Below are 26,660 nucleotides of genomic sequence, written 5' to 3'. Positions count from 1 at the left end.
TTTCCTACTCATCCAGTCCTATGTGATGAATTATTGCTATAGAGAGTCTGTGGACCTTAAGAGTTTATCAGCTACCTTCACACAAAGTATTGAGCCCTCCATGCACATTGTATATAGAACCGCATTTGTTGCTTTGAGTGAGGTTTTGTTATAGAAGCAGACACTGATAATGATGAAAGAGGACTGGAAAAGATAAACTAACATTTCTTGAAAAAAGGAAATTAAGAAAAAGATTTCTTTTTAAAAAATACTAAAATAAGTTTTTTCAAAATATTCTAACACAAAAAGGGAGAAACTATTTCTGTTTCCTGGATTCCCCACCACCACACATTTACCTCTAACTAAAACACTTTCATCATATCTGTTTTTCAGTGGAAACATTAAAATTAAATGAAACTTTTTTTCAACAAAATCTGTTGTGATTTAAAAAACATTTTATGCTGGGAAGACCAGAAATGTAGATGGGACGTATTAATCTAACTCTCCTGGTTGCTATGGCCCTTCTTTTTTCTGCCCTTAATTAAATTTTCTTACATGCTTGGAGGGTTGATTTCAAGCCTTGTTCGCCATTGCTTTCCAACTATATTTAGAGATGTGAAATGAATTATTTGAATATAATCATTCTAAAGCTAAGCTGTGACAGGTTTGGTACAGCCCTGCGGTGGGTGGGTTTTCTTGGCAGATTTCTTAAGGTTCCCATTACTGTCTCTAACAGGGACTTCCCTGCAAGAACTGTCTTCTACAGCTAGAGTGACAGGAATTAAACATGACAGGTTTTTCTATGGTGCCTTAATCACAGGATTCTTGAGGAAAAAAAAAAAAATTCTCCTCCAGCCGAGAGAATGATACTACAACAGTATTTTAAAACAACTGTGCTACGACAACTGCATTGAAACTCAGGTAGTTGTTCGCTGGGTCAGCTGCAGGCACGGATCTCCCTGTGCGAACTTACCCCTGCCATTTGCCTCCACGGGATTGCTTATAATGGTGGGCTCTCACAATGAGCTAAGGCGAGCTCTGCAGACACAGAGCAATACCTGCTCGGCTCCCCTCCAGCACTGGCTCTGTCCTGCTGGAAAAGCCTGCGTGATCGCTGCCGAACGCTAACAGTGGAAGATCTCTAGAAATGAATGCGCTCATGTATACGCAACCAGGGACTGGTAACAGTTGTTATTTGCACACAAGATCTTTGTCACTGGATAGAGAAGTGGGGTTGACCCTATATTTAAGTATTTTGCCTGATTAATTTCCATTAATTTCACATAAGCAGCTGAGTTGAACAGGCTGGGAGGCTGGTGGGATCTGTACTAAAATGGTGGAGGGTAGGAGAAACAGAAATTAACAAATCTGCAGGAATTTGTGTTGCTTTTTAACTAAAGCACTTTTGCCAGTGCTTTGTTGGTTTTGTCAGAAAGAAACCTTTCCAGAGTTGTGTTTCTCTCTTATCTGGTCTAAAAGATTAGAAAAAAGTATACTTTTACATGAAAATTTCAATTCTGTCATAGTTTAAAAAAAAAATCCATTCAGAAAACAAATCATTGACCTGTACCTGTATGCAGATAAAGTGTGTGGGAGGAGAATTTTCCTCTCCTGTCTCTGGCTGGAATGGCATAAACCCAACGGCGTACTAAGATAAGCCCGTGCACACTGACAACTCAACCATACCTGCCACGGCTGAACCCTGCCAGGTGCATTGCTGTGCGCTTGTGCCCTTGGAGAAGAGATGCTGCAAGTCCCAAGGGAGAGGTGTAGGTGATAACTGGCAAATTCATAACCCCTCCCTCAAGGAGCTGCCTTTCCTCTCGGGCCTTTCATTGAAACACCTCACTTGGGCTCCTGTAAGGGCTGGCCAACACTATGAGAGGAGGATGGAAGATGAAACAAACAATCTTTTTTCATGCCAGCCTGAGAAGTGATTTGCATGTGACTGTTCACTGAGCGTGCTGCAACCCTATGAATAAAGTCAGCAGGATTTGGATTTTGACCAAACGGCCGCCCTGGCCAGGGATGAAAAAGAGAGGTGGCTGGCTGTCGCTCTGTGATTATAAAGACCCCTTAAGAAGCTTCCAGCTTTTTAAGCAATAATTTTACAATCCTTTTCAAAGCCAGTTCCGTATGAAAAAGATGTTCAAGTGGCATGAAGGGATCTTGCTCCAGCCTCTTCCCTCCTAATATATAGGCCTTCTTAAAATGAATACTCTACATAATGGAAACAAGTGCATCACAGAATGGCACGCTGCTAAGACAATGACACTCTCTCTTTTACTTTTTTCTTTTTCCTTTTTTTTTTTTTAAATTTTGGCTGTTACAAATATTTAAAGATTAGCAGATAGGAAGAATGAATTTAAATCACTGATCTTTACCTTTGGGACACCCTGTCTTGTTTTATTTCCTGCATAACCTTGGACAAATGACTTAATCCCCATTAGGCGATGGTGATGATAATCCTTCCCTTCTCCCAGTCCTCAACTTGTGCTAAATGGCATTGTTCACGAATGATGAACACTACAGCTGATTCTGCTGCCAGCCATCATAGAAGACATTTATTACACTGACTCTTGGCAAAGCACTAGTTTCTAGCTCATTTCTATTGTGGAAAACCTCGAGTTACTTCATAGATTATAAGCAATTATTTAAAAGCTCAGAAGTGACCATTCTGATTGCCTTCATAACCCTAGCCTGCAAATTTTACCCAGTAATTCCTGCGTTAATCCTGTACCTGGTAGCTGAGCTGTAACTTGACTATTTTTTCAGAGTGAGCTGACAGTCTACTTAAACACTTGGTAAAGGCTCCCAGAGGTTTGTGAGCCTCTTTGTCAAAAGAGACCAAAAATAAATTTGTGAAAGGCAGCTAATTAACTATTTACAATAATATATTTACAAGTTACTGTACATGTATACACTCTTATAGTATAGAGAAGATACATGAAGATCAAAATCTGGCTCTTAACTGACAAGGACTATTCTATTTAATTTTCAGAAATCACTCTAAGTAATTTGCTTCCACAAAAGCAGCACTGCATAAATTCTGGAATATTGTTTCTGAAAGCTGGGAGGGAAATTACAAATGTATTAAATGCTGAATAACAGCATCTGCACGTTAGTATTGCAGCTGAGATCAAAGCCAAGCTGTGCCAGGTGTTGTGCAAACACATCATGAGAGTTGATCTCCACTGAAAAGTTTATAAACACAATAACAAGTCCCTCAGATTTATTGATAAACTGGTCCTGGATAGGAAAACAAACATTAGCAGGTTGTTTCACAAAAAGCTACAGCTGAAAAGGAAAGGTCTTCATTCCCCTGTCTTCTAGGAATACTTCCAGTCTCACAGGAGCATCTGAGGGATTAAAAATATACAGAGCAGGAAATTCCGGCTCTCCAAGACTAAGTCACCTCCCACAGCCATAGATAAACAATGCAGGGAAACAATTGCTCACAAGCAGATGTGCCTCACAGTGGCTATAAGAACGCAGGTAATCTCCTGAACAACCCGATCTGCTACCAAAGCAGCCCTTGTGCCTGAACAGTCTCCATGCTCTCTGTCCCTACTCTTCTCTTGAGAAGAGCTCCTCCGCTCCTCCCACCATTAGGACTCAAGCACCAGTGACATGAACCCCAGGTGTGAGTGAAGAACACCTCTGTGGGTCCCATCCCTATTGCTTGTGAGTATAAGGGGTGCAACCCCATTCATCTTTTATTTTTATCTGTGGTCTGGTCATTCACAAGCTCTCTGGAGAAATAAGCCAGATCCCACTCAGCTCCAAAATCAAATCAAGGACATGGTGAGCCTTTGGAAATTATGATCTCTCTGTAGGTAGACCTCTCTCTCTAGTTCCTGCTCTTCTCAGCCAGAAACAACTGAACTGGCATCCTCAGAACATAAAAATGGACAAATACTCCTGACTTTCCTCTCTGTTGACAGACGCTGGAGCGCATACAGGAGATGCACTCCTATTAATGACTGACATCAAGGGTGACTTTCCCACTTAACTGCTGCAGCAACTGCAGAGTTCTAAATGAGTATACAGACCAGGTAGGAGGTGTGCAGACCATCCATGATGTTTAGCAGTGCCCAAGTTCAAGCAAGACTGGGAAGGGCTGGAAAATTAACAATTTGCTGTTGGTATTTAATTTCTTTTATTGTTCATTCCCCTTTATTTCCTCCTCAGCTTTCACCTGCGAGCAGAGTGAGTGCAAGCTGGGAGAACAGGGCTCTGTTCCTTGCCCTTCTCAGTTTTCCCTGTGGCCTGAAGGGAGACTTTGAGCATTTCTAAGTGTCCAAATGATCCCATCAAATGCCTTCATCGTTCCTGATGCTCACAGCCTTGGGACTTACAGTCCTGGTAGAATTAGCATAGATCCTAACACTCCAATACAATGCCTTCAGCAGCTGAGCTTAAATTCAGGCTCACCTTTAGAGATGCCAGCAGGGACTAGTGCCCGAGCTGCAGCGGGACCTCGTTTCTCTGTGCCAGGGGGTCCCTGCCTGCACAGCCTGTGCACTTGCTTCAGAGCGGAGGCCAAAATGCTGGCAAAGGAGAGAAAAATCAGGAAGTTTTAGCTCAACTAGAAGAACAACCTATAATCTACAATCCAACTAGAAGCCTATTTTAATGTGTTACCAGAGCTTTTATAACACAGAGAAACATCCTATGGAGTGCAGCACACACTAAGTGACCATAGATGAGGCCTCTCATGTTCTCAGTGACTGGTTTCACTCGCAACATAGAGCTCTTTGCCTGTAGGGAAGGTTTGGGTTGTCTGGGACAAACAATCTCCTTTAGACAGTTTTTAAAGCAAATGGAATAAACAGAAATTACCTGGTGCCACCACTGAGTTCGCTGTCAGGGCTTGGAGGAAGCACAGCCCTTTCTGGTTACTCACTCCTGCCTCAGCCCGGCCCTGGTACTCGGCCTCAGCTCAGCTCCTCGCTCACTCATCCTGTTCTGCATGTTCTGTGTCACATCTCCCTGCACATCCCGCACCACTCCCCAGCTCCGGACCCAAGCAGTCCCAGACTCGCTGACTCCTGTCTCAGCCTCCCCTCCTTGCAGTCAGCACGGGACAACACAGAGGTGGTCACCGTAAGCCCACCCACCCGGCCTCTGCTTTCACAACCAGGTACAAAACTTGAAAGAGGACTCCAGGACACTTTTTAAAAACAACAACAACAACAAAAGGACAAAAGCATCTCCGCTCTTGCCTGATCCAGCTTCATTCTCCCCTTTATTCTCCTTCACCAGAGAGAAAAACGTGCAGCCAAATTAAAGGCCGGGGACCCCCTTATAGCCAGGCGGGCTGAGGCTGGATGGAGGTACCAGCCCGGCTGACACACTCCAAACGCCCGTCCTTATCTCCCCTACCCTGTTCCCCTTCCCCGCGCTGTCCCCCGGCAGCACGGCCCTCTCCCTGCCCCGGGGCCCGCAGCTGTGCCGCTCGGACCCCTTTTCGCCTCCGGGGTAGGGAAGCGGGGCAGAGCAAACGGGGATGGGGAGCGGAGGGGCAGGAGGAGCACCCTCCGGGGGCGGCGGAAAGACCCTCCCCGGCAGGAGCGGCCCTGGCCGGGGGAGGGAGGGGAGGGGAGGGAAGGGAAGGGAAGGGAAGGGAAGGGAAGGGAAGGGAGGGGAAGGGAGGGGGAGGGGAAGGGGAAGGGAAGGGAAGGGAAGGGAAGATAAAAGCCTCCCGGTGCGCGCCGGCGCCGCCTCCCTTCCCGGGCAGTCCCGCAGCCGGGCGGCAGGTCCCGGGCGCGCAGAGCCGGACGCGGGGCAGGCGGCAGCGGCGAGCCCGGGGTAAGGAGCGGGCGGGGGCTCGCCGGGCTGCTGGGTCACGTCGGGGCAAGCGCCGCCCCGGGGGCGCCTCTTCTGTCCGTCCGTCCGTGTGTGTCCCCCGTTCCCCCCGTTGCTGGGAAGGGGGTCTGGCCCCCCGGGTGTCTCGGCCCCCCGCCGCTCCGTCCGCCGGCTCCCGAGGGCGAGCGGGGAGGCAGGCGGTCCGGGCGGGCTGAGCAGCTGTGGCTCGGGGTGTGCTGGGATCTTGGTTTTCCCCAAAGGCGGTAGGGCCTTGGTGACGAGGAGGGGCTTGCAGGGAAATGGTGCTGAAGGGGGCCTCGGGAGAGCACCGTGCTCACGGGAGGGGCACAAGGCGTGTTTCGGTGGGGTTGTTTTGTTTGGTTGGGTTGGTTTGCTTGTGTGTGTTTTGGGTTTGGTTTTTGGTTTTTTTGTTTGTTTTGGTTTTTTTTTTTCCCTGGGGTTTCTGCGAATGGGCTGGACTGGACTGGGTACTGAGGCAGATGGTCTGGATGAACACCCCTTGCTGACAGGGCTGCTGTGCTCATGGCGTCCTCGCTCTGTGTTTAGCAGGATGGTTTCCATCGTTCTCGAGGTGACCTGCAGCCTTGTTGCCTGGCTGTTTCTGTACGCCTGCTTCTGCTACTGGAACAAGCACCGTTCCTATGAGTGGAGCTGTCGCTTGGTCACCCTGCTGCATGGGGTGATTGTCACCTGCCTTTCTGGTTACGTTGCGCTCTTGGATGGCCCCTGGCCTCTGACCCATGCAGGTACGTTTGGAGTCTTACCCTGACACATGTCCTTGGCATGCAGTGGGGACACCTCTGGTTACAGGTGGAGTGGGGGGCTGATTGCTTTTGCTGTCTGTTCTCTTACGTGTATGTTTGGGGCAGGATTTTGTTTAACTCCCTTGCTTCTTCTCCAGCCCTTACCGCTTCTTACTGTTAATCTTTTTTTGTTTTGTTTTATCCATGTACATATTGAAAGTTTTCAGGTTGGCAGCTTGAGTTTATTGCAGCATTAGGTGTAGCAATGTGTTGAGAATAGACTAAGTGCTGTTCACATCTTTAAGGGTGTAATAATTCCTGTCATTTGGCTGTGGGGTTTTATTTGCTGTTTTCTGTCACTAAATATCACGTAGTTCTGCTGATGGGGGTCAGGCTTTCCATCCCTGCTTTCTAAAACAGTGGAGAGAAAAAAAGAAACAGAAGTGTGGTAGGATGGGATGGCCTGCCTGGGTCCGCTAGGCAGCTGAAGTGTGAAGGGAGAGCAGAACCAGACATCCAAGCTTCCAGTGTGGCACTTGGCCCATAGGATAAGGCTGGAAACTAAGGAGGGAAGAGGCATACTCACAACCTGTATTGCTCCGTATTGTAGAAGAATGTTTTAAAAAAGACCTCAGGCTTATGTACATCTTTCATTTCAGGTTCACCAAACACACCTCTTCAGATCCATGTGCTGTCCCTGACCTTAGGTTACTTTATCTTTGACCTGGGCTGGTGCCTCTATTTCCAGACAGAGGGGGACCTCATGCTGTTCCATCACACGCTGAGCATCTGTGGCATGATCATGGTGCTGGGCCTTGGGAAATCTGCTACAGAAGTCAATGCTGTTGTATTTGTTAGCGAGATCACCAACCCATTGCTCCAGACCCGCTGGTTTCTGCGGGAAATGGGGTGTTACCACACTTTCCTGGGAGAGGTAGTGGATTTCTTCTTTGTGTTCCTCTTCCTGATGCTGCGAATCGGGGGAGGAGCTTTGATCATGTATGCGATGGTGACATCCCCTGATCCCAGCTGGCTCCTCAAGGCCGGAGGCCTGGCCATGTATACTGTATCTTTGGGGTTCATGGTTGAAATCTGCCACTTTGTCAGGAGGAAAATGTTGAAAAAATATCGTTCCTGGACAAGCCTGAGGAGTATGAATGCACTTGTGAAAACTAATGGGCACTTGACAACTCATTAATGGGTTGTGGATGACAGTCCCTTGGGCTAGGGTCCTGGCTACTGAAGCCTATTCCTGTGAAAAGAACTCCTAAAAGTGATGTGGAATTGACTTTCTGGCACTGGTCTGCTACCCTTGGAGGAGATGAATCAGCACTAGGAACATGGGAAAGCTGACAGAAGAGGGGTTTGAGTGGAAATCTGAGGAACCTGGCATGTCTACTGAACTCTGATTCCTGGACTTCTCCAGCAATGGTACAGTTTCAAGGAGGGTGACAATGCCAGACCTATTCAGTCTGCAACCAATAATGCCACAGTCTGTATGTTCTATAATCATTTTGAAGCTAGAATTATTTTACAGTGTAGAGCCAGAAAATCAAATCTGAAAAATCCCATCTTCCTGCCAGTGGGACTGGGTAGGGGTGTGACCTAGCAAAGATCACGCTCCCTTAATCCTGCAGTTGGACAACATGCTTGACTAAGTACTTGGATGAAAGCCTCTGAACAAGATTCAGGTGCTTGCAGGGCTATAGTGGAGTTGCCCTTTGAGTGTGTGAAGTGATGGTACTTGAGGTGAGGCAATGTTTTTACCTCATTGTTTTTAATGATACATTTCTTTTTTTTTAATACTTGCATTCAAGCAGATACTGATCTTACAGCAGTGTGACTTCACTGGGATTGAGTCAGGCCCTTGCAAACAAGAGTCAAGAATTAGACTTGTGCCAATAACCTCCATAAGCAGGTGTTCACCTAGCCTTGGATTGCTTTAAAAAAAAAAAACAAAACCAAAACCCAGGCATTTTGTGGATGAGGGATGATAGAGAAGAGCCCTCTCTGGATGCTCTTTCTGTTCTGGCGTTGGCTCATTTACAACCCACTTTAAGCAGAATGCATGGCTAACAAGTCTAATCAGTGACTATATTTTCAGGGGTGACAGTAATGTTTAGGCAGATCTTAGTGTAGCATCTGCTCCATACCAGCAGGTCTTGGAGTATGGACCAGTTCTCTTGTTTTCTTTACCTCTCAGAATTCTGTTCTGACATTTCCCCTGGGGTTTTAATGTGAATTTCCCTCTGTTTAAGGCTGCAGTTCAGATTTACTCTCTCACAAAAGCCTCACTTACAGCTGAGGAACAAATGGTCTTGTGTTGCCCTCAGGCTTAGCAAGGCTGGTTGCCTTTCCTTCCTGCTTTCAACTACCTTGTTTAGAAGAGCTGCTTCATGGAGCTAAAGAGCCCCTGAAACAGCCTGTGTGGCTCTAGCTCTAGCACCTCTAGCACCTGCTGCAGAGGTGAAGGAGGGCAGCAGTGGGAATACAGCTGCTGTGGGGATGGAGCCTTACTAGCTCCTCCATGCCTCTTATCTCACTAACTGTGGCACTGTTCGGTGCAGATATCTGCCTTGGCTGGGGGTTAGAGTAAGGTGTATGGAGAGATTAAAAAATGACATGAAATAACCTAACTTTTGACATGCCCTCTGAGTGCATTGCAGCTGTGAATCCAGGCAAGTTAGCAGGCTGTTCTGTTTAGAAAACCAGGAGCCTTGCACTCCTGACACCTTGCCAGCATGGCTCTGGGGGCCTGGCCTCATGAGGTATGAACTCTTGCCAGAGTCAGTGTGCTCTTCTGAAAATTCCTATGAGTGATGAGACTTCTAATAAAGTTATGTTCTCGTTTTAAAAAGAAACAATTGCTGTAATGTTCTTTTGTTCCGGGTCTTAAGGAGGAAACAGAAGTTAATGCTGAGGAAAACAGGCTTGAGGGTAGCCTGAGCATGCTAAGGCTAGTAGTCACTGGCAAAGCTCTGGCTCATGCAGTTCAGGAAGGAGTGAGCTGATGGGGAAACAAGCACAGGCTGAGCCATGTGCTCTGGAGCTCAGGCTTGAGGTGTGAAGGATAGATGAGGGTCATCTGAAGCTCAGATTTGTGACTAATGTATCCATAACCTGCCTTGCCAATGAGTCACGGTCAGTATTGCAGGGAACTTAAGAATGGGCCATTGAACTGAGGTGTTTGCTCTTGATGGATGCAAGGTCACAGGGTAACAAATTCTGGTCATGGCCTACATCCCAGGTTGCCTTTTTTCTCTGCAGCACCAATGCCTCTCTGTTGCTGCATTTCATCCTAGGAATGACCAGTTCGGAAGGCTTGGGTTGCAAGGTGGTTTGTCTATGCTATCTTTGGAGAGGCAAATGAAAGCATGAGAACACCTTTGGTGTTATGAGATGTCCTAAGCCACTGCTGAGTGGCTGTTTCCAGCTGAGAACCTGCTACAGCTGGGGCAGGACTCTGCTGTCTGGAGTGGAGGTGGGCCTGGCCTTGGCTTCCAACAAGAAAACTCTCTTCCTTCAGCTGAGGGACAGTAACCCAGTGCACCCAGCTGGCTTGCATGCAAAACAGAACTGATGGTAGTTACCCTGTGAGATTTGAAGCAATGTAAGTGCCTTCAGGTGCACTGAGATGAGATGCAGCACATCTCATCTAAGGATAGTTTTAGTGTTAAACCCTTTAATGTGATGCTAGAAAAGCACCTGGCTCCACCCTCAGTATCCCATTGGATTTCTTATTTGCTAACACTTCAAGTAATGTAATTTTTAATACAGGTGCCTGATTTTTATCTGTCAAATATCCTTGAGGGCTTTTACAGTCACAAAAGTGAGCACCAGCCTTGGCCTATCACTGAGGAAGGCTATTGGACTCTTGTGTATTTCCAGTTCTTGTATATTTCCAGTTTATTTTTGGACAAGAAGTTTCCCAGTGTTGGCAAGTTAATACGTTCTGTGACCCTTCAGTGTTGTGAGCTCATGTGAGAATAGGTACAGAAAGAAGACAAAGAATGTACTGCTGAGGGAGAGTGCAGCTCTACTAAAACAGATAGCAGTGTGCAAATAACTGTTAGCAGAGTTTCCTATGCTGAGCTGTTTTGCTGAATGCTATTCATCTGCAGGCAAAATGAGCCAGTGCAACTCAGCCTGCCTATTTAAATGGCTGACTCTGCACAAAGCAAACAAGAAAATTAGTGTATAAGCAGCACCTAACTTCTGGTACAATCCACTGGGAGATGATTTAACTTGCCACCTTGCATCTCACTAGATGCAAATTTTGCACATTGTATGATGTAGAACAAAAAAAACTCTGCAGCTCCTTCTCTATATTCAACCTCAGGCATTGAATGGTCCTTGCCGCCTTAGGCCTTTCAGAGTGCTCTTCTGTGACCATCTCCGTTGTTCTTCCTGGCGGCTCAGTCTGTGCTGTTAGTCAACGTTAGCCCTGTAGCTTTCTGTCTGCCAACACTGTTCTGTATCCTAAGCTACGCATTAGAACAGCTCCATCTCAGTTGTTACTGAGACTATGGGACAGGGCCTGGTGCCTGGTCCAGCAAACGTGGAGGAAAGCAAGGTGAGACCTAAGATTTGTCAGAGAAGCAAACGCACTGTTTGTGCTAGTGAGGATGTTGTGCTGAAATAGCTGAAGACTGAGCATCTTGTAGCAATAGGAACCTGTGCCTGGCCTGAACTGGAAAAGTAAGATAGATATCCAGTCGAAAACAGGCTCATTCCAAGTGCTGTAAGAGGCGGGTCAAGCCACTCCCACCATCTGTATTTCAAAAGGTAAAACTAGACAGGATGAAGAAAAAAAACCAACCCCATTTCTGGGTGTGAGAGATTGTTTTGATTGCAGCTTACAAAAGGAGTAAGTGTGTTGGAGGAACATTTTTATAATGTTTAGGCGTCCTAAAGGACGTTTGTAAACTTTAGGTGTCCTGCATAAGCCCTGGATTTTGCTGTTCTGTGGGTGTAGATGAAGGGAGGAGAGTGAAAAGACGTGGTTCAGCACTAAGTGCTTGTAGTGAGAAGAAATTGCTAGGCTTTGTAACTGCTGCATAAGCGTTGGATGAGAGGGTATGTTTAGGGCAGGGCTGTGTGCTTTCCCAGCCTGCTGAAGCTGCACGCTCTGTGCTGGGCCTGGATGATAAGCCCCGCAGGGTATGTTACCTTGAAGCTGATGCTATACTGACGCAGTTTTGCAAGGTCTGAAGAAGAGCTGGTTCCGCTGCCTGGGTGCGAGTAAAGCAAGTCCATGTCTGCCTGCAGCCATGTGGTCACGCGTGTTATCTCTGGGACACGTGAGATGATTGAAGCGGGTTGTGGGTGCGTGGGACTAATTTCCTGTGCCCGCGGGCTAAAGCGATGCTGTAGGTGTGTGTGCCCGGTGGGAGCATGCCCTGCCTCTTGTTCTGTGAGCAACAACCTGTTGGGCACTGCACCGAGGTCCTCCCCGCCAGACAGAGGCCTGCAAACCTGCGCGTTAGAGCGCTCGGGGCCAGCCCCGACGGTCGCCAGCCTCTTGGCTGGGTTTAGGCGGGATGCCCGGCGGGGCGGCAGCGGAGCGGGGAGCGGCGGTGCGCCCCGCGCCCCCTCTGCGGGCCGGCCGGCGGCGCCGGGGCCCTTCCCTCCCGCGGGCGAGGCGGGCGGCTCCCCCGCCCCTCCGCTCCCTTCCCGCGGCCCTTGCCGTCCCTCCTCCCCGCCAGCAGGTGCCCCTCGGCCGCCGCCGCTTCCTCTTCCCGGGCGGCGGAGGCGCGGCGCCGGGCCGGCCCCAGCAGCCGCGTCCCTCCAGGTGGGTACGCGGGGCCGGGGCGAGCGGAAGAAGGGCCTGGCCCTGCGGCCTTCCCCCGCGGCTTGCGGGCAGCGGCCGCCCGGCGCTCCCCGGCCGTGCCCGCGCCGCGGGGCGGGCACCTTCCCCCGCGGGCGGTGGCGTGCGGGGGCCCGGCCCCGCAGAGCTGCGGAAGCCGCTGGAGAAGAGCGGGGCCGGCGGGCGCGGAGGCGAGCGCAGCGCGCTCGTCGCCGGGCCCGCGGGCAGCGGCTGCCGCCGGGCAGGGGGGCGAGCGGGGCGGGAGGCGCCGGCGGCAGGGCGAGGGCGGCTGCCTGCCCCGGAGGAAGGCTGCTGGCTGCGGGCGGGCTCGGGTCGGCTGGGCGGGCTGTGTCCGTGGCTTGGGGCTCGTTGTTTCGGCTGTCTGGGCTCCTCCATTTTCTCATTTGTACAAAAAAAAAAAAAAAGAAATAACGGTGCTTCGCTGGAGGCGCCCATCTAGTTTTTAAGCTCTTCCGGGGAGAGCAGGGCTGTTCTGGACTAGGTTTGCCGGCACATGTAATTATTGTAGAGCCTGCTTTCGTTCATGACCCCGTTGCGACTGGTGGTACAAACGATTATAATTACTGATGTTTTTAAAGGATACTGCCCTTTCCAGTGTGTGGGGACAGGCGTAATTCACAGGAGCAATATATATTGTATATGCTAATGGCAAATGTTGAGCTTTGATGTGCAACTGGAAGGTAGCCCCCATCTTTCTTTCCAGGGAATGGAGAAACATCTTTTTCATGAGTAGGTGTGGAAAACACCTCAAAATGTTTAAAAAGTCATTCCTCTTCCTTCTACCAGGCTTCTCCAGCTGGTCAGTCCCTTTTGTCACATCAGAATTCTTCCTGCCTTATCTGCCGTGACTCTAAATGCATATGGACTTCAAGTACCAGGGATGTCAATGGAAACACCTGGTCAGAGCAGTTAATCACATCCTTACTTCATCTCCCCATGTTCCCGAGGCCCATTCACAGAATCACAGAATCGTATAGGTTGGAAAAGACCTTTAAGATCATCAAGTCCCACCGTAAACCTAACATTATACCATAATAGTTTTGTTTACCCAGCCTCCTAAGTCATTCCTGGTAATACTTGCAACAGGGCAAATAGGAAGGTTGGACATTGCAACTCTGACTCCTCGTCACCTCTAGTCCTTTTGGTGTTCCCCAGCCCTGGGTGTGAATCCAGCGTGCTGGTCAGCAGGTACCAGCAGGACCAGTGGCGCTTTTGCTATTACAGAACTGGGAACTCGTGTATCCCAGAGCATGACTCAACTTCTTTTGATGCACTTGCCTGAATGCTCAGGAGTAATGAGACATGTCTTATATTTCATGATATTTCATGGGAAGGTATTATAAATATGAATGAGATGTAGATATTAGAGCACTACGTATTTGGGGGGCTTTTAGCAACAAGAGCAGTGCCCTCCACAGATGTTTATGCACTGTAATTTTGTTCTGGCAGTATGTCTTTTGCTTGTTTGAGAGAGTCTGTATTGCACAGTGAGTGAGGGAAACTGTATAAAAGAAACACTGTTGGAAAAAAATCTTTATGGGCATAGCTTCTAATCCTTTTGTATCAAAAAGATTTGGAGGTCTTGGTGCCAGAAAAGATGAAATGAAGTCCGCAGTTAGGAGAGCTAAGTGGTTTTCGCCTTGTCTCACTCCTCTCAAACTGCAGAGGAGGGAGTGTCGAGCGCCTTGCCCAGGGGATGAGCGGGGCAGGGCGGGGGGCACTCGTGGAGTGCAGCCAGGGGTAGGAAAGGGACTGGCTGTGTGAGTGCTTGGCTGCTCCCAAAGGTGGTGGGCTGCTTTATCCGATCACCGTTTGCTGGGGGATGCTTTGTTCTAATCTGAGCTTTGTCCTCATGTGCTTACGAAGAAGCTTGAACTATATGTTGTTCCACTGGAAGTTTTCCTTGGGAGGACAAGGGGATTTTACAGCCTTTTTTTCCCAAACTGTCCTGGAAATGTGTTAGTGCTAGAAGGTTAAAATTCAGTAACAGGAGGAGATGGCAATGCCTTTGTGTTTCTCTTGACCCATTTGCACGTAGTGTCACTGCACTGGGAAGATGATCAGTGGACGTAGCAAGACTGTGTGTTTTTTGGGTTTTCTTAGTTTTTTGTTTCAGCAGAGGAGGAACCAAGCTACCAAACAGCATGACAGGGTGAGTAGGTCAGGTGGGGCAACACAAGCAGACCAGTCAAATGCAGATATATATGGCCGGGAACTAAAATGAAAGGGGAGCCGTAGCTCTGGATCAAAGCCTTATTGCTGGATGTGGCACTCCTCAGCCTGTCCCTCAGGTAGTGCAGATGAGCACTAACATATCCCAGCAGATCCTGCATTGTAGACTGGTTGGGGAAGTCCTCTGAGATGCTTTACCAAGTCATGGTATGTTTTCTGTTCAACCAGGCTAGGAACTCACTGCCTTACAAGGCCATTGCTTTCAGTGCGTCTTCCCACAGCTGAGGTGACACTGGTGGGGGTCTGCGTGCTGGTGGCCACATGGTGAATCTGCCCTAATTCTCAAGGATATGCTTCTTTGTTGTAGGCCTTTCCCCAGAAGAACCGCAGTTCCTCTGCAGAAAAAAATTGTCAGGAGCAAGCAACACCATCAGAAAACAGCACTGTACACTCAGTGCTGGGATGGTTATGGGTGAAATGCTGCGCTGGGTTGTGCTAACGCTGCCGAAGGCTAGACCTTCTGATGCATTTTGTCTTTCCGTTCCTGTGACAGGATGCTGTTCCCCCTGCCTCTGCGAGTAGCCTGCAGTCTGCTTGCCTGGCTCTCTCTCTACACTTGGTTCTGCCATCGCTACAAGCACCGGAATTATGAGTGGAGCTGCAGGCTGGTCACTCTGACCCATGGCATCCTTGCTACCTGTCTCTCTGCTTACGTTGGCTTTATTGATGGTCCCTGGCCTTTGAGTCACCCAGGTGAGTAATGAAAGTTGTGGTCCCAAGTCCTCCAATGGGTGATGACACAAAGTGGGGTTCTCCTACCACCTCAGTATCCGGCCCACTTGAGGAACGACGATCGTAATGATATCTGAGCTGCTTTGTGATGGAAAGTAGTAGAGAAATGGAGAGACTGGTACTGTATTTTGCTAGTGGAATGGCCCTCCCCAGCTGCAGTCTGGCAGAGTGTGTGATCACGTTGTGTGGCCATTACGTGTGTGCAGCTGTTAGGCTAACAGCTGTAGTATTGTGACTTGTCTGACTTCTCCAGCTGAGCTGTGATCAGTACAAGCTAATACCAGCCTGCCAGTGCTTCCTTGTCTCGCATCCTGCCTCCTTGTTGCCTCCATGCTTTAAAGCTCTGTCTGTTGTCTTTATGTTTCAGGATCACCAAACACAACTCTTCAGGTACACGTGCTGTGCCTTAGCTTGGGCTACTTCCTCTTCGACCTTTGTTGGTGTGTGTACTTCCAGACAGAGGGTGCCCTGATGCTGGCCCACCATCTGGTGAGCATCTTGGGCATCACAGCGTCATTGGTACTCGGGGAGTCAGCTGCGGAGGTCAATGCCGTCATCTTTGGTAGTGAGATCACTAACCCACTGCTGCAGACCCGCTGGTTCTTGAAGGAGATGGGGTGTTACCACAGTTTCACAGGTGATGTGGTGGATTTCTTCTTCGTGGTCCTCTTCACTGGGGTGCGGATTGGAGTAGGGGCCTGGCTGATGTACTGTGAGCTTGCTTCTCCCAAACCCAGGTGGTACATTAAGCTGGGGGGCGTCATCATGTATGCTGTCTCCTGGGTTTTCATGGTCAGCATCTGTCGCTTCGCTAGGAGGAAGAGCATGAAGAAGTACCACGCTTGGAGGAGTTGGAGGAGTGATGAGTTATACTTGAAAACTAATGGACATCTGAAAAACCACTGACTGGATGCTGAGTAAAAACTTCCTCGAGTTCACAATCTGGCAGGAAGGGAACCATGCCTGAAATACCACTGTCAGGAGAGGAGCCAACACATGTTAGCAATTCTGGAGCCAAATTTATCCCTGGCATAACTCCATTGAAATCCATGGAGCTATGCCATGGATTCATTGGATCTGCAGTGTTTGGCCTGGCAGAGGCTGGCACAGTGTGCACATAAGCATACGCTAAATGATATGAGTGAAAGAAGGGCTAATTTTACAGACTAAACATTACTAGTCCAGCAGTGCAGGTGTAAATAGTAATGTTAGTAGCTAACTCCTTCAGCACTGGTAGAACCTTGGAAGAGAGGGGAAAATAACACTAGATCTTCATGTTCAGTGTCCTGTACAGTCTAGACAGCTAGAGTGACTCTTCATACTGTTAGGAAGAAGCATGTTCTAGTGTTTCATCAGAGTTGGGATTCCTGGCTCTTCCACCAACTTGTTATGTGACCTTGGGCAAGTCACATAACTCTAACTCTGTGCCTAATTTCCCCATCTGTGAATTGGGGGTGATGGAGCTGATCCATCTGTGTTATGCACTTTCAGATCTTTACATGAGAGGTGCTATATAAATGCAAAATGATGGTTGTTATCTGCACTTTGTTCATTATTCCTATGTTTCCTTTGGGAGAAATGATTCTGGTGGTTGAGCAAGAGTGTGACTCTAGAGAGAACAGTATTTTAGGTAGGTTGTTGTTTCCTACCCTTTCTAATTCCTTTTAATAACTTATTAAATAACATATGGATAACTTATTTTTCAGTAGTGTCCAGAAGCTCTAATCAGCACTGGCGCCTTGCAGGACTAGGTGCTCTGTGAATACACCCAAAGACACAGCCCCCGATGTGAAACGCTGTTCTGACTTTTTCCCTCTTCTTCATCCCTGTTAAAACTCTGTCCACCCCCCCCAAATACTGCTTTTAGCTCCTTGAGTGACCAAAACTCTCCATTATGAGAAGCCCCATCAGGACTTGCCAGTAAGAGGTTTTCTGGCTGATGGACCAAACCCTGATTTGCCTGCAGAATGCCAAAATTCTCTCTGCTGTGCTTATTGACCCAAATGCAGGCATAGTGTGGAGCCAGCCTGAGACCAAACGGCATGCCTTGAGATTGTCAGACGAATACCTTCCCCAAGCTGTAAGTAACTTTTAAAAATAAGTACAGTAAATGCAGGGTGTTTTACTGCAGCATTCTGCAAACAATCTGTACTTGCCGTTTTTGGCAGTCTACAGGGAACGGGCCAGAACCTGATTTGTAGTGAAGGCCGTGTATTTCTGTTGCCCTTGAAGTGTCATCCCAGATTCAGATCAGTGTATCTGAACCCAGAAGCTGCCACCGTGTTTGGGGATAGTGGGGTACTGTAGGTGAATGTCTGGAAGCTCTATAGAAAAATGATTGAAAAACATTTGAAACTAGCATTGATGTTTTTCCCCAGGATTACCAGTTTTGACAACAGTGTTTCCTCAGATCCAAACTGGGATTTTTGGTTGAAAAGTGGCCAACACGCATCTTCAAAACTTGGTGGCTAAGGTGGAAGAGGTACCCAGTTTCAGATCTGTCCTCTGCCCTGTTCAAGCCAGAGACCTAACCTTGGCTCTCCATCTGAATTGATGCCTTGACCCCTGGGCTTTGAATTCACTTCTGTCTCTCTGATTGGACCTGAGTCACTTTATAAAAGTGAGCATATATAGGGTAAGAGAGACTTATTTTACAGCCTAATAACTAAAGAAGCGAGAGGCACAGAATCTGGCCTTTTTTAAGCAAAAATTGAACCTGACTGGGAGAAAAAATAAGCGTTACTTATCTGGTCCCATTTGCAGGGAAAAACTGTCCCCCGGATTTGGCAGCTTCTGGTGTTTATTTCACTGTGTGTTCTTAGGCGCTGTTCCTTTGTTATTGCTGTCATTATTATGATCATTTCTTCTGAGCCTCAGCACCAGGCCTCCAGTGCAGCTCAGGTGCCAGTTCTGCTGTAAGCCTTCCCTGTTGCAGCCAAAGACCTGAAGAGCCCAAAGCACTTCAGATTAGCAGAGCCAACTGATGGGTGGCGAGCTGGTCCTTAAAAGGAAACTTGACTCATTTAGCACAGCGCAGTGATAGGGCTATTGAGCCTTGAAGGGAGACAAGAAGGACGAGTTGGAGCTTGCTGGTTCTTTCCCAGCTCTGCTGCTGCTGCGGGGCATGTCAAGGAGCCTTTTTGCCTCAGCTTACCCACTTAATAAAGTGGGTTCAGTATTATCTACCTCGTGGGGTGTTTTCATTTGTTAACACTAAGCCACCTTTGAGTAATGCTTGGTGGTCTGTGTCAAGCTGTGCTGTATAAAGGCAAAATGCTGTTGCTTTGAGTGAAGCACTTCTCACTATGACCCATCATCAGTACCTTGTCACCTGAACATGGCACTTCCCAGCATCCGGCTTGCCTCACAAAAGCAGGAGTCCAAGGTGTTCTGCAGTGGTGCAGTGGGTAGGAGTCAAAAGGAGTAAGCTAGGCATGTGCATAAAGATCAGCCATGCTGCTTCTTGTTCAGGTGGACTCCCAAGTTGAAGAAAGGATGTCTGGTGGATTTTCCCTAGTGAGGCTTGCAGTAAATCTGGAGCCAAAAGAGTTTCAGCCGCCAGCCTGACCAGGGAATAAGGGCTTTCAGCAGCAAGTCCTGCAGAAGCATAGGTGAAAACACACTGTTCATTTCTCAGGGCAGCTGTTGACTTACCCACCAAGAAGAGTTTCCTGAGCAGTCCTGATGATTTGGACTCTGACCTCTGCTGAGGTTGGGTGTGCAGCTTAATGCATGGTTACAGCCCTTCTGTGGGGGCTGTACAGCCCATACCTGCCCAGGTGAATAAGGATGTCAGTTAGTGACTGCAGGTATCTATGAAACAGCTTGTGTGAAGATGTTTTGAAAGGTAATGCACTTAATTGCTCAGTGGTCCCCTTCTTTGAACTGGGGGGAAACTTGGTTGGAAGAAGTAGGGCGCTGTGATCAATGTTGAGGCTTTAGAAGTTAAACAAGGGCACCAGAAAACAAAAGAGCAATTAGGAATGGCTTTATGAGGTAGAGCTAGCAACGATGTCTCAGAGCAAGGCCTCGTAGTCTGTCTAGTAGGCTCCAGCACAGAATCACAGACCCAGAAGAAGTGTAACTTTCAAGCTATGAAGCACATGGTGGGACCTGTCCTCAGGCTAGTCCATAGTGGCTAGAGCAAATGGTAAAAGGAAACTGCAGAACTAGTGTGAAATAATAACTTGTGTTTGAATTACTGTGTAATAGCAACTAATGTTCCACCAGTGAATGGTGTAGATGCTTTGTATTTTGTTTTATAAAATAAAGATTATTTAATTATATGAGGAATTTGTTTTCTGTCTTTGGATGCCATTCTTAAGTTGTATCGTGTATTGCTGGATGAGTCAGCATTGCCAGTGTAAATGAGCAAAGTGATGGTTGGTGGGTGCCTTTTAGGGACTGAGCCAACAACTTGTACAGCTTTCACCGTTATTGCTTCTTAGACATGTTAACAGGCAGAGAAACCACTCTTCTTTGCAAGGTTGTCCTGAGGACTTCTTAGTAGTTTGGTGTTTGCTAATGGGTGCTTTCATGCTGTTGACTGGCTGAACAGGGTGCATTTCTTCCACAGCATTTGTTTCCAGGCCTTTCGTGCGCCTATCCTCAGGCAACTCACGGAGCAAAAATGTTTCTTTTGTTTTCCATGCCCTATATCCTAAACAAGAAGGTTCTCCTCTGCTTCTGCACCATGAACCATGAGCTCTTCTCATTCATAAACTAAACGTTGTTGCCTAGGAATTGCTTCATTGGAAAGTCTGATAGGAAGAGAGTATGTTTTAGCATTATTTAATGTTGCCTAGTGTGGGGGTACTTGCAGCTGTGGAGATGAGCCAAAGTCAGCACTGTGCAAAGGTGCAGATTTCATCTGGGGTCTGAGTGGTGCTTGTCTGTCTCTCCATGTGCCTGCTGTGATGTTATTGCTTACGTACCGGGGGCTGCTTTCATTCAGAGCCAGAGAGAAACTGCAGGGCTGTGCAGCTGCTAGGAGCTGTGTGTATATCATGTTCTGTTCATGCCCAAAGCTCCTGGGCAGGACTGCCTGTGCCACATAATCTGCGGTGGGAGGTGAGAGCTGCCAGGAGGATGTTGTGCAGGGCCCTCGGGTCTGTTTGCACAGGGGCTTCTTTTGCCCTTGATGCAATAGCTTAGCACTGGGAAAGCCACCAACACACAGAACAGCTTTGTCAAGTGATTTAGAAAGTTGTGCGCTCCTTTTAAAAGCTCTGCTTCAAAGGATGCTCCTAAAGTAAGAGGAGAAGGAAACATTTATCTTAGTGATGCTTTCAGCAATTGCAGTAAGGGACCCAGGCACCAACAAGAATTGCTGTGAACCAGGCACTGTACAGACCCAGAACCGAAGAATGGCCCTGCCCTGCATGGCCTGTACCAGCAGCTCTGAAACTGTGTGCCAAGCCAAACTCAGGAAAGACCTGAATGTAGTGTTGTGTGTTGTGTTGGTATAGAATAGCTACTCTGCCTTGCTTATGGTCACAGCATTTTACCAGAGGTCCAGCATGCCAAAAGTCTGCTTTCTATAAATAGTTAAGCCAATTTAGTTGTTTGGATGTAACCCTTAAATCTACCTCAAAATCCTCCAGCACTGGGGAGCAGCTGCGTAGTGTTGAGCCCTCTAGAGATGCTGGCATGTTTATACTCTACAAGCGACCTGGCTGCATGATGAAGGGGTCTCGGGGACTGCAATAATTTATCCTGGGAGTTTGTTTAACCTCTGAGGGAGTCCAGAAGCAGAAAAGCACAGCAGCATTCTGAAGCTTTGCTTTAGACCTGCAAGCGTCTTCCAAGTTTCATGTCTTCAAGAATGCCACAGCAGAATCTAGCCTTAAGTCAATGGGCAAATGTGCTTTGACCGTAAAGAGAGAAACCTGCCCCCCCCCCCAATTTATTTCATTTTTTATCTTCCCATTATTTCTTTTAAAGCCATTCCTTCCCTGCTGCCTGCCTTTTGCTTCTACTGCTGGCCCTGCAGTAGAGATTTATAAAATTAACCTCCTCTTTCAGTTCTCTGCCCTCTTTTTCTAACTGAACTCCTTATTTGTATTTGAAGAAATTGCAATTTTATTATATTCAAGGCTTTATTCCCTTGCAATGGTAGTCCAAGCACTGATGTAAAAGTATAGTGTTTTAAGTCTTTGGGGTCTGCTATTAGACTAATACCAGTGTTGTCAGCAGGTCTGTTTCTTGGACAAAAAAATATGAGGAAATGTTTTAAGCTTCATAGAAGTTGTGGGTATGTTCCTGATACTTGCAGATTTTGTATAGCTTGGCTGAAAGTAAAATAACATGTCTGCTGCCATTTCCAAAGAAATAAAATTTCAGAGACTGAGAGAGAGTCTGCATTAGCTTTGTGTTGCATAAGCAATTTCTGGGCAAGGAACAACTCTTTTTTTTTTGTTATACCAATATATCAGCACTTTTCCCTTTCCAAGTCAGCTTCAGTATGTGCTCTAGTAAATCCATGTAAGGGACGGTATTAGCTTTTGCTGGCTTTGCCCTGTTTCCCTCAAGTTCCAGGGGGAGTTTGGCAGCTGATAAGCTGGCAACATAAGAGATCTTTAGAAAATTACTTTAAGAAGGAACTGAACAGATCAAGGTGTATGGAGAAGCTTTTGCAAAGTAGGGTTTACCAGCAGTTAATTTCTTATGGAAAGGATAAAGTATCAGTTTCTGTGGCTTCTCAAATGTTACAAAGTACAGGTTTTCAGCAATGGTTGTATTATGTTGCTGTTTGAATTGTGTATCGTGTCAGAAGGTTAAGATCTGTTCAGTGTAACTGATAATCCTCAAATGTGATGTGAAATAATGTTATTCTCCATCTCTTTAGATTTTACCCTAATAACAAATACCTCTCCCCCCCACCCCCAATCAGAGGACATTGATTCTAGCAGAGAGCAAGAAGGAAACTCATGACAGAATGTACAGCAGCTTCATCTGCCCTTACAAAGGTTGCTGGTTTAATTATGCTGATATGGAAAGAAAGCTTAGTGCTATAAAAATGCTTACTGCAATGTGGATTATCCAGGTTTAGGAACTGTAATAAGCTGTCACAGTAGAAGCTCTGATAGATTAGGCTATCTGTGTCTCAACAAAGTCAGCAAAGTATTGCCTTTATGTCCAAGTGAGTTAAAAGCATAGGCCGGCCCTGTATGCATTTCCAGCATTTCCAGTGAACTGGATGCAGAACAGGCTGCCTGTCTTTAGGTAGCAAATCATGTGCCTATTTTAAGGTATGAGATGGTAAAAGGCTTTGAAATTGCATAGCAATGTGGAGCACAGACAAATTCATGGGTTTTTTTCAGATTAGAGTTGCATCTAGATGGCCGTTAGTGGCCGTTGGATCAGTTGTATCAGTTTCTGAAGCAGGTTGCATCCACGTTGCAGTGAAGCTGGTTGGCATCAGCCCAGCACCTGGCTGGAAAATTCAGTGGATGGGCAAGGAGAGAGACATGTGTCTGGATTTGGTTCAGAGTATCGTTCCTATCTTCAACTCTCTCAAAAGCAGAATCTTAGCAAATAACAAAATCCCACACACATTCTCAGCTGGCTCAGAAGAATCTCATGCCAGAGCAGTTCCCTGGGATTGAAGGATGCTGAAGGTAAGCAGCAGCCGTTAGTGCTTAGGTGAGTTTGGATTGAATTGCAGGGCACTACAAAAAATCAGTAAGGCAGGAAGGTTTAAGTTACACTCAACTTGAGAGCAGAGCCAGGCTTACTCCAGTCCTGACACAAGGTCAAGGTCCTATCCGTTCTTCAGGAGTCACAAATTAATATGCATGTTTGGGAAATGAGCTGTCTTCTCTGTTAGCCTTGGGAATCATTTCCCCTGTGCCTTTCCTCTCCAGCTGTGCAAGGCTTAAAGGTTGGCTGTTGCCTTCCAAAAGCAGCTGACTTTTTTTTGCCAGAACAGCAGTTGGCATTGCAAGTTATGGTAAGTTTAAATAACAGTACAAAATACTGGTGCATTCTGTCACTGGTTTTAAATTGATTACTTGTAAGTAGCAAAAGTTAGAAGACTCTTTGTCCATTTAATTTTTATGACAGAGGTCAGCGAAACTCAGCTAATAGCCCATCTTGTCTGACTGACAGCGCACAGTTTTACAAAGCTATCCATTCTTTACCTGAGGGCTGCAGGAGATCCATTGCACTCACAGAGAAGTTGCTCTGATGGTTGGTTATCCTACCTGAAATGTTGTGAAGGGAAATTTTCCTGAAAGAAAAATGATTACATTCACTGTTTGTTCATACTTAAAATTTGAGGTATACTAGCTCTTAGAGGCAAGGCAGTGTGCTAAATCTGGCATCAGGGGAGTAAAAAAAGTATCAGCTTTCACTGATTTCCTACCTTCGTTTACGCTGAGCCCATAGCGCTGCAAACCCTGGTCAGACCGCCACGTCTGAACCCTTAGGGGGGCAGAGCGCAGGAACCAGAGCACCCCAAAGCTCCACAATCTGACACCGCTTTGAAATGCTTGTTTCAAAAAGGGACCGAGGGTGTGAGCTGGACCTCGCTGTTAACCTGTCAGTGGGGACGGCTTCGGACGAGAGCTGCCATTCAAGGATTTGGCAGTAGATGGCAACAGCTCCTCAGTGAGCTTCGGGTGCGAGGCTGGAAACCTGGGTCTTCGCAAAGAGAACCTCAGTGAAACCTTTCTCTATAAGCCTGCCTCTTCAGGAGTCCCCTATAAGGCACCTCCAAGGATCTGTCCTTTTTCTGCCATCTTTTAAGGCAAAGTAAGAAGTTATCCTTCGTAGGACTCAACCTTCTTCTCTTCAGGGTCCTCCTTGAGCCGCTTAGCTCTGCTCTGGGCTGTAGAAATAGACTGTTGGGGTGCTTTGCCCTGGAGACGTGTACCGATGAGGTTAATACGCAGTTTCCACTTCTAGCATCTATGTCTGTATGACAGTACTATCTGTAAATTCAAGCTAAGTGAGGACTTTATAGCTACCAGAAAAAAAAATACTTGAATTGGTACTGCACAGTGTAATTGCTTATTGATTTCCCCACCCCTGACCCTGGATTTCACACTGTAAAACTGCCCAGGCAGCAGAAGTATCATAAATAGGCATCTATATTAAAGTAAGTATGCAATCAACTCCCACCAAAAAAATCAGCTTTTGCAGAAAAGAGAAGCAGTTACGGTTTCAGAGTCTACTTTTGAATTGTTTTATTAGTGCTTTTTCTTTTCAATTGTTGCATTAAACATTAAAATGTGAATGCAGCCCATTATGAGCAAGAGTTAATCTACTGAACCATGTGGCATAAGGGTTTTATGCTTCCTTTTTGTCATTGGTGTAGTTTTGCATGATGCTTCTTTTGACAATACTGAGCAAGTTTTTGGCAAATGTTGGCAAATCAGTCACTCCACTGAATTTTACATCAATTTACTGCAGCAGGGGATAAGTTTCCTTCTCGTTCCTATATATATATTTTTTTTAGGATTTCCTCCAGCTAATTGTTATTGTCATTATGTTGTCATGCACAATAAAATATAATTAAAGTAATAAAAAACCATCGAGGCCTAATATGCAAATGCTGGGCCTGTCATGAAATAGAAGGTCTCCCAGGAGCCTTCCTCTCTCAAGGCCCAGTACTTGATGCTCCCTAAGTTAAAAGCAGGGAGGGATTTATTGCAGAGAAGATGCAATAAAGAGATATATAACAAATATAGATAGATAGAGGTATTCAGTCACTCCATTACCACTGACCAATGTATTGCATACAGCTGCAGAGTGAGAAGCAGTCGTGGCTGCGTGTCTTGTACTCCCCCGCTTTTTTTTTCCCCCAAGCCTTTATCTTCCTCAAAAGGAAACCAAAAGAGGAAGTATAAATGTCCTGCACATATATGTCAAGTATCATGTGGAAAATTATTTCATCCCACGCTTCCCCTCTTTGCACTGAACTTCTTCAAAACAACAAATTCTTCAGACTATCAGTCTCCTGGCTTCCTGATTCATGTTCACTTCGCTCCAAGGAGAAAGAAGCTATACAGCAGCAGGGTCCCGAATATAGCTTCAAGCAAGGTATGGTCCTGTATGCTTAACGATGTATCTGGCCCTGAGTTTCCAGAAGCCTGTTTTCCAGACACTTTCCAAGTCCAGTGCCCTGGTTTTGAAGAAGTATATCAAGGTAAGATTAATTAGAGGGAAGAAGGATGGTGTCCTACATGATTGGGATTAGCTAATAAGATCACTTTGGTCTGTTGGCATTTGGTAGGAAAGACTGAGGTTCCACGAGTTCCTCTGTGCTGGGAGGCCAGGTGATAATGCCCACCCTCCCTCGCAGTGGAGTTGTCCTGCTTTCCATTCCACTTTTGTGGTGCTCATGAGCTTAATTCCTGGCAACATGAGGTGCAGTAGCATGGAAGGTTCCTGAACTTCCAATGTATAGACGTTATTCCTAGGTGTTTGAGAACAAGAGTGCCTGGCTGGAATCTTATTTAGCCCCTTGTGTTGGCAACAAGATTTTGGCATTAGGTCATGTACCTAGAACTCGGCTTTGGATCTGTTACAATTTGCTTCATGCTGTTCATGCATTGTCAGAAACAGGCTCTGCTGTTTAAATGCACGTGGAGTTGAGACAGGCACTTCTCCCTAAAGCTGTGTTGCATGTGGCATAAATGGCAGGGAGTTACAGCAGTGTACCAGCAAGGACGTGTTTCTGTTGAGAGCTGTGGCCGAGGAGAGGGAAATCCACACGTGTTGAAATTTGAATGTCCAAATATGCTGTATTTAGTAGGTAGGGTAATATACAGTTTGTTGCTCACCTTTTCATGTTGGAGGGAGTTTTATGCATTAAGAGGAGAGCAGGAACAGGCCCTTGGCTGCAGCATTTCTGGAAGGGCAAGGTATGCGCAGGGAGGGATCAGTTCTCATTCTGATCTGGGATTTTTGTTGACCTTCACCTGTGAGAAAAAGTCCTAATGAAACGTCTTGTGGAAACGCAGGGAACGCGAGATTCGATACGGAGCTACGACCGGTCTGGGAGCAAACAGCGCAGCCGGTGACTATCTGAGGCTCCAGAGCCGCGCAGCTCCTGGCACCGTAGTATTTTAATTTCCTGTTTATTTTCTTTCTGTTATAAGTTTCTTCGGTGTCATATTTTCCACACCGCATACCGCGCGGATGGAGGCACGGGCACTCCCTGCCCCTAAGAGCTTGTGACAAGCCAAAACAGAGGAGCGGGGAGGGAGGAGGATGGCTGGAGATGGAGCTCCGGGAGGGATGGGAAATGGAGAGGGAAACCTCTTCGGCGGCGACGCGGCAGGCCAAAGGAGGAGTAACTCTTAGTAAGCCGT

General features: G+C 47.0%; 2 protein-coding genes across 9 annotated transcripts; both read left to right on the top strand.

Annotated features, from left to right (window-relative positions):
• Positions 1 to 5,674: 5,674 nt before the first annotated feature.
• LOC140661853 (TLC domain-containing protein 5-like) lies at positions 5,675 to 9,797 on the top strand. Of its 3 annotated transcripts, none has more exons than XM_072884638.1 (3): positions 5,675 to 5,790; positions 6,358 to 6,554; positions 7,211 to 9,795. In XM_072884638.1, exons 2-3 carry the CDS (start codon positions 6,359 to 6,361, stop codon positions 7,747 to 7,749), a joined length of 735 nt encoding a protein of 244 aa, XP_072740739.1. In that variant the 5' UTR covers positions 5,675 to 5,790; position 6,358; the 3' UTR covers positions 7,750 to 9,795. The 3 variants fall into 3 exon arrangements, with proteins under 3 accessions (XP_072740739.1, XP_072740738.1, XP_072740740.1); XM_072884637.1 differs by having other exon boundaries at positions 5,681 to 5,790; positions 6,355 to 6,554; XM_072884639.1 differs by lacking the exon at positions 5,675 to 5,790 and adding an exon at positions 5,842 to 6,050 and having other exon boundaries at positions 7,211 to 9,797.
• On the top strand, positions 6,417 to 21,441 carry LOC140661852 (TLC domain-containing protein 5-like). Of its 6 annotated transcripts, none has more exons than XM_072884633.1 (3): positions 6,417 to 6,554; positions 15,104 to 15,303; positions 15,710 to 21,441. In XM_072884633.1, the coding sequence occupies exons 2-3, from the start codon at positions 15,105 to 15,107 to the stop codon at positions 16,246 to 16,248; spliced, it is 738 nt and encodes a 245-aa protein (XP_072740734.1). In that variant the 5' UTR covers positions 6,417 to 6,554; position 15,104; the 3' UTR covers positions 16,249 to 21,441. The 6 variants fall into 6 exon arrangements, with proteins under 6 accessions (XP_072740734.1, XP_072740735.1, XP_072740737.1 ...); XM_072884634.1 differs by lacking the exon at positions 6,417 to 6,554 and adding an exon at positions 8,162 to 8,300; XM_072884636.1 differs by lacking the exon at positions 6,417 to 6,554 and adding an exon at positions 11,515 to 11,851.
• The last annotated feature ends 5,219 nt before the right edge of the window (positions 21,442 to 26,660 follow it).

Source organism: Ciconia boyciana, chromosome 20, assembly GCF_034638445.1.
Source record: "Ciconia boyciana chromosome 20, ASM3463844v1, whole genome shotgun sequence".
NCBI classification, from domain to species: domain Eukaryota; kingdom Metazoa; phylum Chordata; class Aves; order Ciconiiformes; family Ciconiidae; genus Ciconia; species Ciconia boyciana.
The sequence above is the reverse complement of the archived record's forward strand: the minus strand, read 5'-3'. Positions and strand labels throughout refer to the sequence as shown.

What these genes read in the sequence shown, in the direction of transcription:
- LOC140661852 (XM_072884631.1), top strand. Translation starts at nt 11,806, where the DNA reads ATGTCTGCCTGCAGCCATGTGGTCACGCGTGTTATCTCTGGGACACGT. An exon ending in GGGCTAAAGCGATGCTGTAG is followed by an intron (nt 11,925 to 15,103) that starts GTGTGTGTGCCC and finishes TTCCTGTGACAG; the next exon opens with GATGCTGTTCCCCCTGCCTC. An exon ending in CTGGCCTTTGAGTCACCCAG is followed by an intron (nt 15,304 to 15,709) that starts GTGAGTAATGAA and finishes TTTATGTTTCAG; the next exon opens with GATCACCAAACACAACTCTT.
- LOC140661853 (XM_072884639.1), top strand. Translation starts at nt 6,359, where the DNA reads ATGGTTTCCATCGTTCTCGAGGTGACCTGCAGCCTTGTTGCCTGGCTG. An exon ending in CTGGCCTCTGACCCATGCAG is followed by an intron (nt 6,555 to 7,210) that starts GTACGTTTGGAG and finishes CTTTCATTTCAG; the next exon opens with GTTCACCAAACACACCTCTT.